The sequence below is a fragment of the Salmo salar genome, chromosome 03, assembly GCF_965601325.2.
Source record: "Salmo salar chromosome 03, fSalSal1, whole genome shotgun sequence".
Lineage (NCBI taxonomy): Eukaryota > Metazoa > Chordata > Actinopteri > Salmoniformes > Salmonidae > Salmo > Salmo salar.
Genome location: NC_138293.1, coordinates 6438028 through 6452377, shown reverse-complemented (window position 1 = coordinate 6452377; position 14350 = coordinate 6438028). Strand labels below are relative to the sequence as shown.

Below are 14350 nucleotides of genomic sequence, written 5' to 3'. Positions count from 1 at the left end.
CACACACACACCCATGCACACACACACACACACACACACACACACACACACACACACACACACACACACACACACACACACACACACACACACACACACACACACACACACACACACACACACACACACACACACACACACACACACACACACACACACACCACTCTCATTCAGTGAACAGCTGTGGAGTGTGTTTATGATCCACAGGTGGTTCATTATGCATCTATGGGGCTATAAAATAATATATCTGTTATGTTTTATCATCTCTCTAAACCATTGGGAATCTCCTGATGAAACAATGATCCAAATATTTTATCAGACGTTAAGGCTTGCTGGGGGGTGGATGTCAAATGTAAATTTAAAGATGGATGTCAAATTTAAGCCTGGGCTTAATCCTAAATGGCACTCTATTCCCTACATAGCGCACTACGTAGTGAATATGGTATAATTTGGGACGTACACCTGTTAATTACAGGGGTCATAGCCGTGTGTCCAGGCACTGTCCTATCTCTTATTAGAATGCGACAGAGCATTCAGCTCATACAAAATGAATCAAAACTAATATGATTTTAACAGAAAGGACGAGGCGAAGCGTTAAGGGGTTTTACTCTGCCCAAAATCTGTCCACGAAAATAAAAGTGAGGAATTTTTTGAACGGAGGTCAATGAGAGAGTGTCGAATTTGGTCAACAAAAATGTTTTTTTGTAAGTTTTTTTTTTATTGCTAATTTGCTATGTGAGGCTTATTTGATGGAATAGAAGTGTCATAATGGTTAGGTTGTTACAAATGCACTGATATAAGTGGACACACATGGCATTTTCGTCAACTTTGAAAATACTACTTTATATCAGAGTTGCTCACACGTATCTGGCCTCTCATTGTTTAGAATGGTCCCACCTGATCTCGCCATCTCCCGTATGCCTCCCATCTTTGAGGAAATGTCTATTGTCAGGGTGGTCACTCGACCATCTTATCAATATTACATTTACATTTACATTTAAGTCATTTAGCAGACGCTCTTATCCAGAGCGACTTACAAATTGGTGGATTCACCTTATGATAATATAATAGATCATCTTTGATTTTCATTTGAATATTAAAGGGATACTTCAGGATGTTGACAAGTGTTGATGAGTCTTAAAGGGATACTTCAGGATGTTGACAAGTGTTGATGAGTCTTAAAGGGATACTTCAGGATGTTGACAAGTGTTGATGAGTCTTAAAGGGATACTTCAGGATGTTGACAAGTGTTGATGAGTCTTAAAGGGATACTTCAGGATGTTGACAAGTGTTGATGAGTCTTAAAGGGATACTTCAGGATGTTGACAATGAGGTCCTTTATCTACTTCCCCAGAGTCAGATGAACTTGTGGATACCATTCTTATGTCTCTGTGTCCAGTATGAAGGAAGTTAGAGGTAGTTTCGCGAGCCAATGCTAACTAGCGTTAGCACAATGACTGGTAGTCTATAGGTATCTGCTAGCATGCTAGAGAGATATAACACACCTGTGTAAAGGGATATCAAGACTAAATAAAGATAAAAGCAACTCTCTCACCTTCCTTGCACCTTGATGTCAGAGATGGCGTAGAAGTATCTGGACAAGTTGTTTTCATCTACCATGGTGGACCCAGTGGCCGGTTTCAGCAGCCGTATCCTCAGGTCCGTCACAGTGAAGAAGTCCCGGAGGTTCCTGGTGGTGTCCAGTTGACCGTACAGCGACGCCATGTTGTACAGCTGCAGCCCGGCGAACAGCGCAAACCGGTCCTTGATCTCAAAGCGGACTGTTTTATCGTACTTCCACACGTAGCCACGGGAGTAGTCCTCGGTGCAGATAATGTCGAGGAGGGTTCGCTGTGTCAGCTCGTTGACCGTCTTGGGGTCCATGGTAAATGCGTCGAGGCAGTCGGTAGCGTAAAACTGGTAAGGGATCCAGGTTTTACCGTAGTCTAGCGATTTCTCCAGAAGCATCTGCTCAGGGCGGCCGGACTCAAAGGTGATGACAATGTCATCGGTCAACTCGATGGTCTTGTTCCAGGACAGCGTGATGTTGACCTCCAAGGGTTTGGGGTACTTCTTCCAGGAACTGGACTGCCAGAAGGTTGTTGGGTTACGACCCTCGAAATCGAACATGAGCTCCGAAGGATGAGCTAATTCATCTGTGGAGGCGTCACACTCGTTGTTGCACATGTACGGGTTTTCCTGTGAGGGGGGGGGGGGGGGATAGAGGTAGAGAACACAGGTTGAAACCTTAGACATTGACATTATCCGGTATCAACATATCTGCAATCTATTCTGGACTGACAGGGACACATTTAGGGACTCATTCACACACACACTTTAATCATCAACCATCTGCACACTAGTGATGTCACCTACTGCTGGTGGAGAAGTGGAACTACACCATATTTCAACCCTGCTACATACGCAGTAAAATAATGTCCTGTATTCAATCCACCACTGTCCTTTACTTAGTAATATACTGTCCTGTATTCTATCCACCCCTGTCCTTTACTTAGTAATATACTGTCCTGTATTCTATCCACCCCTGTCCTCTACTTAGTAATATACTGTCCTGTATTCTATCCACCACTGTCCTTTACTTAGTAATATACTGTCCTGTATTCTATCCACCACTGTCCTTTACTTAGTAATATACTGTCCTGTATTCTATCCACCACTGTCCTTTACTTAGTAATATACTGTCCTGTATTCTATCCACCACTGTCCTCTACTTAGTAATATACTGTCCTGTATTCTATCCACCCCTGTCCTCTACTTAGTAATATACTGTCCTGTATTCTATCCACCACTGTCCTTTACTTAGTAATATACTGTCCTGTATTCTATCCACCACTGTCCTTTACTTAGTAATATACTGTCCTGTATTCTATCCACCACTGTCCTTTACTTAGTAATATACTGTCCTGTATTCTATCCACCACTGTCCTTTACTTAGTAATATACTGTCCTGTATTCTATCCACCACTGTCCTTTACTTAGTAATATACTGTCCTGTATTCTATCCACCAGTCTGGTAGGTCTCTAGTCGACTCTACCACCCAAATTGCCTGTGCGATTTATATTCCTGCTGTTCCTCTAGTGTAGATGGGAGAGGAATCCTCAATGACTTTCTCTTATGAAACACACTGCTGAGAAATATACATATTTCTGCCTGCTCAACCGAGCCCTAACACGACTCTCTCTGTGTGCATGTGTGTGTGTGTGTGGCTACCTGTGTGTGTGTGTGTGTGTGTGTGTGTGTGTAGTGTGTGTGTGTGTGTGTGTGTGTGTGTGTGTGTGTGTGTGTGTGTGTGTGTGTGGGGGGGGCATGAAAGAGTGTTTTAAACACACTCATATTGACATTCATCTCACCTCCACTCTATACAACATTGAGGCCAGCTGCAGATGAGATTTTGATCAGCTATAAATGTCTAGTAAAGCCTGTCATAATTTCAAAATGCTAATGCTGGCTATTTAAAAAAAAAACGTAAACAGTATTTGTCATTCTTCTTGTGGCAGTATGATTATGAAGTTATGATAAATCCAACACATTTCAAACCATTCTTCATGTTTAACAAGAGGCATGTTCACTGCATCACAGAATACTGATAACGCTGCACTAATATTGAACTCATCGAGCACCAACACAGGTCTGACTGCCTATTCATTCACAATGTATGACTCGGCATCCTGTATTTCAAACGGTTACGTTTGGACTTGTGTACATTTGATTACTTTGCGAGAAGAGAGGCAAGATTCTACTACGTATATTGGATCCTATCTAGCCAGGCAGTTAGTCATTTATATCGCCAGACTTCGCTGGTGTTTCATCAGAAACATGTCACCAGGCCTCTGCTCCTACAGATGTTAGATAAGGATAAGGATACTACCTGATAAGGATACTACCTGATAAGGATACTACCTGATAAGGCTGAACATGTCTGAGGAGCCCTGGGTCTGCAAGGTTTGCTGACTGAGGTAAGTGGTTGTGTTTCCATGACTACCACCTAATAGGTGTTGGGTGATACCATTCTGAAATCAAATCAAATCAAATCAAATGTATTTATATAGCCCTTCTTACATAAGCTGATGTCACAAAGTGCTGTTACACAGAAACCCCCAGCCTAATACCCCAAACAGCAAGCAATGCAGGTGTAGAAGCATGGTGGCTAGGAAAAACTCCCTAGAAATGCCAGAACCTAGGATGAAACCTAGAGAGGAACCAGGCTATGAGGGGTGGCCAGTCCTCTTCTGGCTGTGCCAGGTGGAGATTATAACAGAGCATGGCCAAGATGTTCAAATGTTCATAGATGAACAGCAGGGTAAAATAATAATAATCACAGTGGTTGTCAAGGGTGCAACAGGTCAGCACCTCAGGAGTAAATGTCAGTTGGCTTTTCATAGCCAATCATTCAGAGTATCTCTTATTCTTACTAGAGAGAGTTACAGTATATTGAGACATGAGGGAGAGATGGAAGGAAGGGACTGGTGGCAGGAGAGGAAAGAGAGAGATAATAGAAAACAAATTATGTTGAACCAGGGGGGCAGAGACAGTCAGAGGAGAGAGAGAATGTGACAGAGAGTAGGGAGATGGAGGGAGAGAGAGACAAGGAGGTTATGGGGAAAGAATGGATGTAATATTGTACACTGTAGGTAGTTGTTGGTGGTTCAGGAACAGTATTTTACATTTTTTAACTAGGCAAGTCAGTTAAGAACACATTTTTATTTACAATGACGGCCTTCCAGGGAACAGTGGGATAATGGCCTTGTTCAGAGAAAGAACAACAGATTTTTAACTTGTCAGCTCAGGGATTTGATGCAGCACCCTTTTGGATACTGGCCCAACGCACTAACCACTAGGCTACCAACAGTAATAGGTAGGTAATTGTTGGTAGGTAGTTGTTGGTTCAGGGACAGTAATAGGTTGGTAGTAATAGGTAGGTAGTTGTTGGTTCAGGGACAGTAATAGGTAGGTAGTAATAGGTAGGTAGTTGCTGGTTCAGGGACAATAATAGGTAGGTAGTAATAGGTAGGTAGTTGCTGGTTCAGGGACAATAATAGGTAGGTAGTAATAGGTAGGTAGTTGTTGGTTCAGGGACAGTAATAGGTAGGTAGTTGTTGGTTCAGGGACAGTAATAGGTAGGTAGTTGTTGGTTCAGGGACAGTAATAGGTAGGTAGTTGTTGGTAGGTAGTTGTTGGTTCAGGGACAGTAATAGGTAGGTAGTAATAGGTAGGTAGTTGTTGGTTCAGGGACAGTAATAGGTAGGTAGTAATAGGTAGGTAGTTGTTGGTTCAGGGACAGTAATAGGTAGGTAGTTGTTGGTTCAGGGACAGTAATAGGTAGGTAGTTGGTGGTGGTTGGCAGGGACAGTAATAGGTTGGTAGTAATAGGTAGGTAGTTGTTGGTTCAGGGACAGTAATAGGTGGTAGGGTAGGTGTGTTGGTTCAGGGACAGTAATAGGTAGGTAGTAATAGGTAGGTAGTTGTTGGTTCAGGGACAGTAATAGGTTGGTAGTAATAGGTAGGTAGTTGTTGGTTCAGGGACAGTAATATGTAGGTAGTTGTTGGTTCAGGGACAGTAATAGGTAGGTAGTAATAGGTAGGTAGTTGTTGGTTCAGGGACAGTAATAGGTAGGTAGTTGTTGGTAGGTAGATGTTGGTAGGTAGATCTTGGTTCAGGGACAGTAATAGGTAGGTAGTTGTTGGTTCAGAGATATATATATATATATATATATATATATATATATATATATATATATATATATATATATATATATATATATATATATATATATATATATATATAGCTAATCTCTTGGCAGTAGCACTGTAGACTACTTTATCACTGACCTCAACCCAGAGTCTCTCTGAACATTCACAGTCAGCCCACTGACACCCCTATCAGATCACAGCAAAATCACAGTCTACTTGAACATATCAATATTCTAATCATGAGGCATCAAAGCCAAAGGAACTGAATAATATTAAGAAATTCTGTGGATTGAAGGAAGTAGTGTTGAAACCTATCAAAAACAATTAGGCAACAACAAAATCCCTTTTAGACAACTTTGTGAACAAAACATTTCACTGTAATAGTGAAGGTGTAAACATGGCAGTAGCAAACCTAAACAGTATATTTGGGACTTGATCAGGAAACTAGGCTTATGTCGCACGTCACTACTTCACAGGAGAAAGTTCAAACGTAAACTTTAAAAAATAACATTTTGTTAAAGCAGAAATACCTTTTGAAACGTGTGAACTTTCATGTGCTTTAATAACAAACTTGTATGCCATCTATAAATATGAATCAAATTGTTAAATTACGAGCCTGGTTGGTTTAGCTACGGGCCTGGTTGGTTTACCCATGAGTTTGGATTGGTCAGTCATACGCTTCTGTCTATAACATGAACTGGTCTGTGCAGGTAATCCTTTCTAACGCTGCTTTAGTAGAACTACATACTAAAACTACGTAAGTGTTGCTCTCCACTTTCTGGAGGACTGAGTTTTTAAATCAGTGAAATTAGATTATGATAACTAAGGAGATGGAGAAAATTCTGGCGTTTGATTTCAAATATGCGGACAGAGTCGAAAAGAGAACACACAGAAGGCTTTTGTATAAAACATCAGTCTCTGGATTACCTCTTCAAAACTAAGGGCAACCATGACGTCAGTGACAGAGAAGGAGAAGAGTCCATTCATGTATACGGTATACGGGTAAGATGATCAAGCTAAATACATTTTCAGATATTAAACGTTTCTAATTTTGTCAGAAAGTAGTTTTAATTTCAATTTAAAGTGTATTGTTAGCTAGCTCGATAACGTTAGCTGGCTGGCTGGCTAGCTAGCTAACGTTACGTGTATGATCTGTGTAGTAGTATTATTCGTATCTCAGAGGCATTTTCATTGTTAGTTAATAAAGCCTTGTGATAGCAAGCTAACATTTTACCTGGTTGGTTAGCTACATGCAGATTCATGCGGGGTAGTAACGTTATGAGTTGGGATTTTGGTTCATTGTTTAGCTAGCTAGCTACATGTCTAAACAAAATAATCCACTTTTCAAGTAACCATTTCAATAGAATGTTGTCACTGCTACAACTGTCAATAGCAGTGGCTGGTAATTTCGCTCTGGCTATCTACTCCGATTTCAGAGCACTCTCGTGTCTGAGTATGCCAGAGCGCAGAATAACTGACAAATGTACGAACGCTCAACACCCTTGAATATGGCCGGTGTTAGTAAACGTTGACAAAAATAAATGAATTAAATTGTTGCCAGCAGCACAGTTTCAGTCACCAATGCTCTCAATAATATAAACACTTCCTAACCAGCTCTGCTAGGGCGATTAAAATGGTCAGAGTGAGCTGTTTTCTAATTTGTGTCTGGAAGTAGCTAGCAAGCTAGCCAACGTTAGCCAGTTAGCTTAGGTGCTTGACTGCTGTTGTTAGGTCAGAACGCTAGGATCAACCCAACTCCTCGGCCAGAGCGTCCAGTGTGCATTCTGAACGCTCTGAGAGAGAAACGCTCTGAATTTACGAGCGGACAATCTGACAACGTTCTGCGTTTACGAATATCCAGAGCGCACTCTGGCACTCCAGATTAAATTTACAAACACACCCATAGTATAAACCAGCCTTTAGTCTTGACATCTTTGGTTACACGTTTATCAACTTTCAAAGCAGAATTACTCTGCCATTGTTCCTCAAATGTAGTGTATCATATAACATTTTCTAGCGCTCAGTCTCTACTTTTACGCAATGTAAAAAACACAATTTAAAATTTTGCTACATAAGACTGAATCGAGCCGGTCGGTCACATTTGACGTCTCATGTTCCCTATCGAATCAAAGAAATTCGATCAGAAAACATAAGAAAATTAACAACAACAACAAATGGTTTGATGAAGAATGCAAAAACCTAAGAAAGAAATTGAGAAACCTATCCAATTAAAAACATAGAGACCCAGAAAACCTGAACTATTGTGAATCACTAAAACAATACAGAAATACACTATGGGAAAAAAAAGGAACAGCACGTCAGCAATCAGCTGAATGTAATTGAAGAATCCATAGACTCTAACCACTTCTGGGAAAATTGGAAAATACTAAACAAACAACAACAGGAAGAGTTATCTATACAAAATGGAGATGTATGGGTAAACCACTTCTCCAATCTTTTTGGCCCTTTAACAAAGAACAAAAAGCGAAAACATATATAATATCAAATACCATTCTTAGAATCATCTATTAAAGCCTACAGGACAACAGAACTACAGGACAAAATACCAACCCTCCAACCCAAAAAGGCTCTTGGTGTTGATGGTCCCTAAATGAAATGATAAAATATACAGACAACAAATTCTAATTGGCTACACTTAAACTCTTTGACATCATCATTGGCTCTGGCATCTTCCCCAAGACTTGGAACCAAGGACTGATCACCCCAATCATCAAAGGTGGAGACAAATTTGACCCCAATAACTACCGTGGATATGCGTCAACAGCAACCTTTGGATAATTCTCTGCGTTATCATTAACAGCAGACTCGTACATTTCCTCAGTGAAAACAATGTATTGAGCAAATGTCAAATTAGCTTTTTACCTAATTACCATTTGACAGACCACATATTCACCCTACACACCCTAATTGACAAACAAGCAAACCAAAACAAAGGCAAAGTCTTCTCATACTTTATTGATTTCATAAAAGCCTTCGACTCAATTTGGCATGATGGTCTGCTATACAAATTGATGGCAAGTGGTGTTGGGGGAAAAACATACCACATTATAAAATCCATGTAAACAAACAACAAGTGTGAGGTTCAAATTGGGAAAAAACACACACATTTCTTCCCAAAGGGCCGTGGGGTGAGGCAGGAATGCAGTTTAAGCCCCACCCTCTTCAACATATATATATATAACGAATTGGTACGAGCACTAGAAAAGTCTGCAGCACCCGGCCTCACCCTAATAGACTCTGAAGTCAAATGTCTACTGTTTGCTGATGATCTGGTGCTTCTGTCACCAACCAAGGAGGGCCTACAGCAGCAACTAGATATTCTGCACAGATTCTGCCAGACCTGGGCCCTGACAGTAAATCTTAGTAAGACCAAAATAATGGTGTTCCAAAAAAGGTCCAGTCGCCAGGACCACAAATACAAATTCCATCTAGACACCTTTGCCCTAGAGCACACAAAAAACTATACATACCTAAACCTAAAGCTGTGAACGATCTGAGAGAAAAGGCAAGAAGGGCATTCTATGCCATCAAAAGGAACATAAAATTCAACATACCAATTAGAATCTGGATAAAAATAATTGAATCAGTTATAGAACCCATTGCCCTTTATGGTTGTGAGGTCTGGGGTCCACTCACCAACCAAGAAATCACAAAATGGAACAAACACCAAATTGAGACTCTGCATGCAGAATTCTGCAAAAATATCCTCCGTGTTTAATGTAGAACACCAAATAATGCATGCAGAGCAGAATTAGGCCGATACCCGCTAATTATCAAAATCCAGAAAAGAGCTGTTAAATTCTACAACCACCTAAAAGGAAGTGATTTCCAAACCTTCCATAACAAAGCCATCACCTACAGAGAGATGAACCTGGAGAAGAGTCCCCTAAGCAAGCTGGTCCTGGGGCTCTGTTCACAAACACAAACACACCCCACAGAGCCCCAGGACAGCAACACAATTAGACCCAACCAAATCATGAGAAAACAAAAAGATAATTACTTGACACACCATAATTGAAAAAGAAACAAACCATAGGCAAAGTCTTCTCATGCTTTGTTGATAGTTGTTGGTAGCATTGCTAGGCCTCCTTTCTAGCACACACTTTTTCAGTTCTGCCCACAAATTTTCCATGGGATTGAGGTCAGGGCTTTGTGATGGCCACTCCAATACCTTGACTTTGTTGTCCTTAAGTCATTTTGCCACAACTTTGGAAGTATGCTTGGGGTCATTGTCGATTTGGGAGACCCATTTGCGACCAAGCTTTAACATCCTGACTGATGTCTTGAGATGTTGCTTCAATATATCCACATAATTATTCACCCTCATGATGACATCTATTTTGTGAAGTGCACCAGTCCCTCCTGCAGGAAAGCACCCCCACAATATGATGCTGCCACCCTCGTACTTCACGGTTGGGATGGTGTTCTTCAGCTTGCAAATCTCCCCCTTTTTCCTCCAAACATAACAATAGTCATTACGGCCAGAGGGTTCTACTTTTGTTTCATCAGACCAGAGGACATTTCTCCAAAAAGTACGATATTTGTCCCCATGTGCAACTGGCTTCTTCCTTGCTGAACGGCCTTTCAGGATATGTCGATATAGGACTTGTTTTACTGTGGATATACATACTTTTGTACCTGTTTCCTCCAGCATCTTCACAAGGTCCTTTGCTGTTGTTCTGGGATTGATTTGCACTTTTCGCACAAAAGTACGTTCATCTCTAGGAGACAGAACGACACTCCTTCCTGAGCAGTTTGATGGCTGCATGGTCCCATGGTGTTCACACTTGCATAATATTGTTTGTACAGATAAACGTGGTACCTTCAGGCGGTTGGAACTTGCTCCCAAGGATGGACCAGACTTGTGGAGGTCTACTATTTTTTTCTGAGGTCTTGGCAGATCTCTTTTGATTTCCTCATGATGTCAAGGAAAGAGGCACTGAGTTTGAAGGTAGGCCTTGAAATACATACCCAGGTACACCTCCAATTGACCCAAATCATGTAAATTAGCCTATCAGAAGCTTCTAAAGCCATGACATAATTTTCTGGAATTTTCCAAGCTGTTTAAAGGAACAGTCAACTTAGTGTATGTAAACTTCTGACACACTGGAATTGTGATACAGTGAATTATAAGTGAAATAATCTGTCTGTAAACAATTGTAAAAATGACTTGTGTCATGCACAAAGTAGATGTCCTAACCGACTTGCCAAAGCTATAGTTAGTGGAGTGGTTGAAAAACAAGTTTTAATGACTCCAACCTAAGTGTATGTAAACTTCCGACTTCATCTGTATTTATTTCCACAGGGCTCCTGGGGTGAGACAGGGATGCAGCTTAAGCCCCACCCTCTTCAACATCTATATCAACGAATTGGCAAGGGCACTAGAACAATCTGCAGCACCCGGCCTCACCCTACTAGAATCTGAAGTCAAATGTCTACTGTTTGCCGATGATCTGGTGCTTCTGTCCCCATCAAAGGAGGGCCTATAGCAGCACCCAGATCTTCTGCACAGATTCTGTCAGACCTGTGGCTTGGCAGTAAATCTCAGTAGGGCAAAAAATAACTCTATTCCAAAAAAGGTCCAGTTGCCAGGACCACAAATTCAAATTACATCTAGACACCATTGCCCGAGAGCACACAAAAAACTATACATACCTCGGCCTAAACATCAGCGCCACAGTTAACTTCCACAAAGCTGTGAACGATCTGAGAGACAAGGCAAGAAGGGCATTCTATGCCATCAAAAGGAACATAAAATTTGACATACAAATTAGGATCTGACTAAAATACTTGAATCAGTTATAGAACCCATTGCCCTTTATGGTTGTGAGGTCTGCAGTCTGCTCACCAACCAAGAATTCACAAAATGGGACAAACACCAAATTGAGACTCTGCAGTGTAGAACGTAGAACACCAAATAATGTATGCAGAGCAGAATTAGGCCGATAACCGCTAATTACCAAAATCCAGAAATGGGCTGTTAAATTCTACAACCACTAAAAAGGAAGTGATTCCCAAACCTTCCATAACAAATCCATCACCTACAGAGAGATGAACCTGGAGAAGAGTCCCCTAAGCAAGCTGGTCATGGGGCTCTGTTTACCAACACAAACAGACCCCACATTTATTTTATATTTATTTTATATTTAACATTTATTTAACTAGGCAAGTCAGTTAAGAACACATTCTTATTTACAATGACGGCCTACCCCGGCCAAGCCCACCCTAACCTGGACAAGGCTGGGCCAACTGTGCACCGCCCTATGGGACTCCCGATGACGGCCATTTGTGACTCAGGATCGAACCCGGGATAGAAGCGTCTGTAGTGACGCTTCTAGCACTGCGATGCAGTCCCTTAGACCGGTGCACCACTTGGTACCCCAACCAAATCATGAGAAAACAAAAATATAATTACTTGACACATTGGAAAGAATTAACAACAAAAAAACAGAGCAAACTAGAATGCTATTTGGCCCTAAACAGAGAGTACACAGTGGCAGAATCCCTGACCACTGTGACTGACCCAAATTTAAGGAAAGCTTTGACTATGTACAGACTCAGTGAGCATAGTCTTGCTATTGAGAAAGGCTGCCGTAGGCAGACCTGGCTCTCAAGAGAAGACAGGCTATGTGCGCACTGCCCACAAAATGAGGTGGAAACTGAGCTGTATGACATTAGAGACAGAAATTTCCCTCAGATTACACAGATCCAAAAATAATTCAAAATCAAACCCAATGTTGATAAACTCACATAACTACTGGGTGAAATACCACAGTGTGCCATCACAGCAGCAAGATTTGTGACCTGTTGCCACAAGAAAAAGGCAGCCAGTGAAGAACAAACACCATTGTAAATACAACTCATATTTATGTTGATTTATTTTCCCTTTTGTACTTTAACTATTTGCACACCGTTCCAACACTGTATAAAGACATAATATGACATTTGAAATGTCTTTAATCTTTTAGAACTTCTGTGAGTGTAATGTTTACTGTTAATTTTTATTGTTTATTTCACTTTTGTTTGTCATCTATTTCACTTGCTTTAGCAATGTCAACATATGTTTCCCATGCCAATAAAGCCCCTTGAATTGAATTGAGAGAAAGCTTCCATTATGTGAGAGAGAGAGAGACAGCTTCCATTATGTGTGAGAGAGAAAGCTTCCATTATGTGAGAGAGAGACAGCTTCCATTATGTGTGAGAGAGACAGCTTCCATTATGTGTGAGAGAGACAGCTTCCATTATGTGAGAGAGAGACAGCTTCCATTATGTGAGAGAGAGAACGCTTCCATTATGTGTGAGAGCCTTCTTCCATTATCTGAGAGAGAGACAGCTTCCATTATGTGAGAGAGAGACAGCTTCCATTATGTGAGAGAGAGAAAGCTTCCATTATGTGTGAGACAGCTTCCATTATGTGTGAGAGAGACAGCTTCCATTATGTGAGAGAGAGACAGCTTCCATTATGTGAGAGAGAGACAGCTTCCATTATGTGAGAGAGAGAAAGCTTCCATTATGTGTGAGAGAGCCTTCTTCCATTATCTGAGAGAGAGACAGCTTCCATTATGTGAGAGAGAGACAGCTTCCATTATGTGAGAGAGAGACAGCTTCCATTATGTGAGAGAGAGAAAGCTTCCATTATGTGTGAGAGAGCCTTCTTCCATTATCTGAGAGAGAGACAGCTTCCATTATGTGAGAGAGAGACAGCTTCCATTATGTGAGAGAGAGACAGCTTCCAATATGTGAGAGAGAGAAAGCTTCCATTATGTGTGAGACAGCTTCCATTATGTGTGAGAGAGACAGCTTCCATTATGTGTGAGAGAGACAGCTTCCATTATGTGAGAGAGAGACAGCTTCCATTATGTGTGAGAGAGACAGCTTCCATTATGTGAGAAAGAGAGACAGCTTCCATTACGTGAGAGAGAGACATATTCCATTATGTGTGAGAGAGACAGCTTCCATTATGTGAGAGAGAGACAGCTTCCATTATGTGAGAGAGAGACAGATTCCATTATGTGAGAGAGAGACAGCTTCCATTATGTGAGAGAGAGACAGCTTCCATTATGTGAGAGAGAAAGCTTCCATTACGAGAGAGAGAGACAGCTTCCACTACGTGAGAGAGACAGCTTCCATTATGTGAGAGAGAAACAGCTTCCATTATGTGAGAGACAGCTTCCATTATGTGAGAGAGAGAAAGCTTCCATTATGTGAGAGAGAGAGCTTCCATTATGTGTGTGAGAGAGAAAGAGAGAGAGAGACAGCTTCCACTAAGTGAGAGAGAGAGAGAGAGAGCGAGAGAGAGACGTTGATGAGAGTGTGAAGCTCCTCTTATATTTATATTTCATTTGATGTCATGACCAGACCCTGGGATGACTGCTGTTCTGAGACGTAAACAGTGTGCTTTTGTATGTGTGTGTGTAATTGTGTGTGGTGTGTGCAGAGACGTAACTGCTGCTTCCCAGATACTGAGCCTCATTCACAGACAAAAATAAATACCAAAATGCTGTGTCCACGCTTAATGAAAAAAAAAAATTCCCCTCTAGAGCAAGAGAGACCAGAGACCCACGACACGGTAATATGAAAAGAAAAACAGACATGGAGATAGATTTCCGGTAATCT

The 14350-nt window shown here is 41.2% G+C and overlaps 1 protein-coding gene across 1 annotated transcript in view; it reads right to left on the bottom strand.

Annotated features, from left to right (window-relative positions):
• The window catches only part of LOC106596915 (netrin-G1), a 221065-nt gene that overhangs the window by 131211 nt on the left and 75504 nt on the right, over positions 1 to 14350 (bottom strand). Inside the window, exon 3 of the mRNA XM_045714452.2 lies at positions 1556 to 2199. Within this exon, the coding sequence (XP_045570408.2) occupies positions 1556 to 2199 (644 nt within the window). The remainder of the gene's footprint in view (positions 1 to 1555; positions 2200 to 14350) is intronic.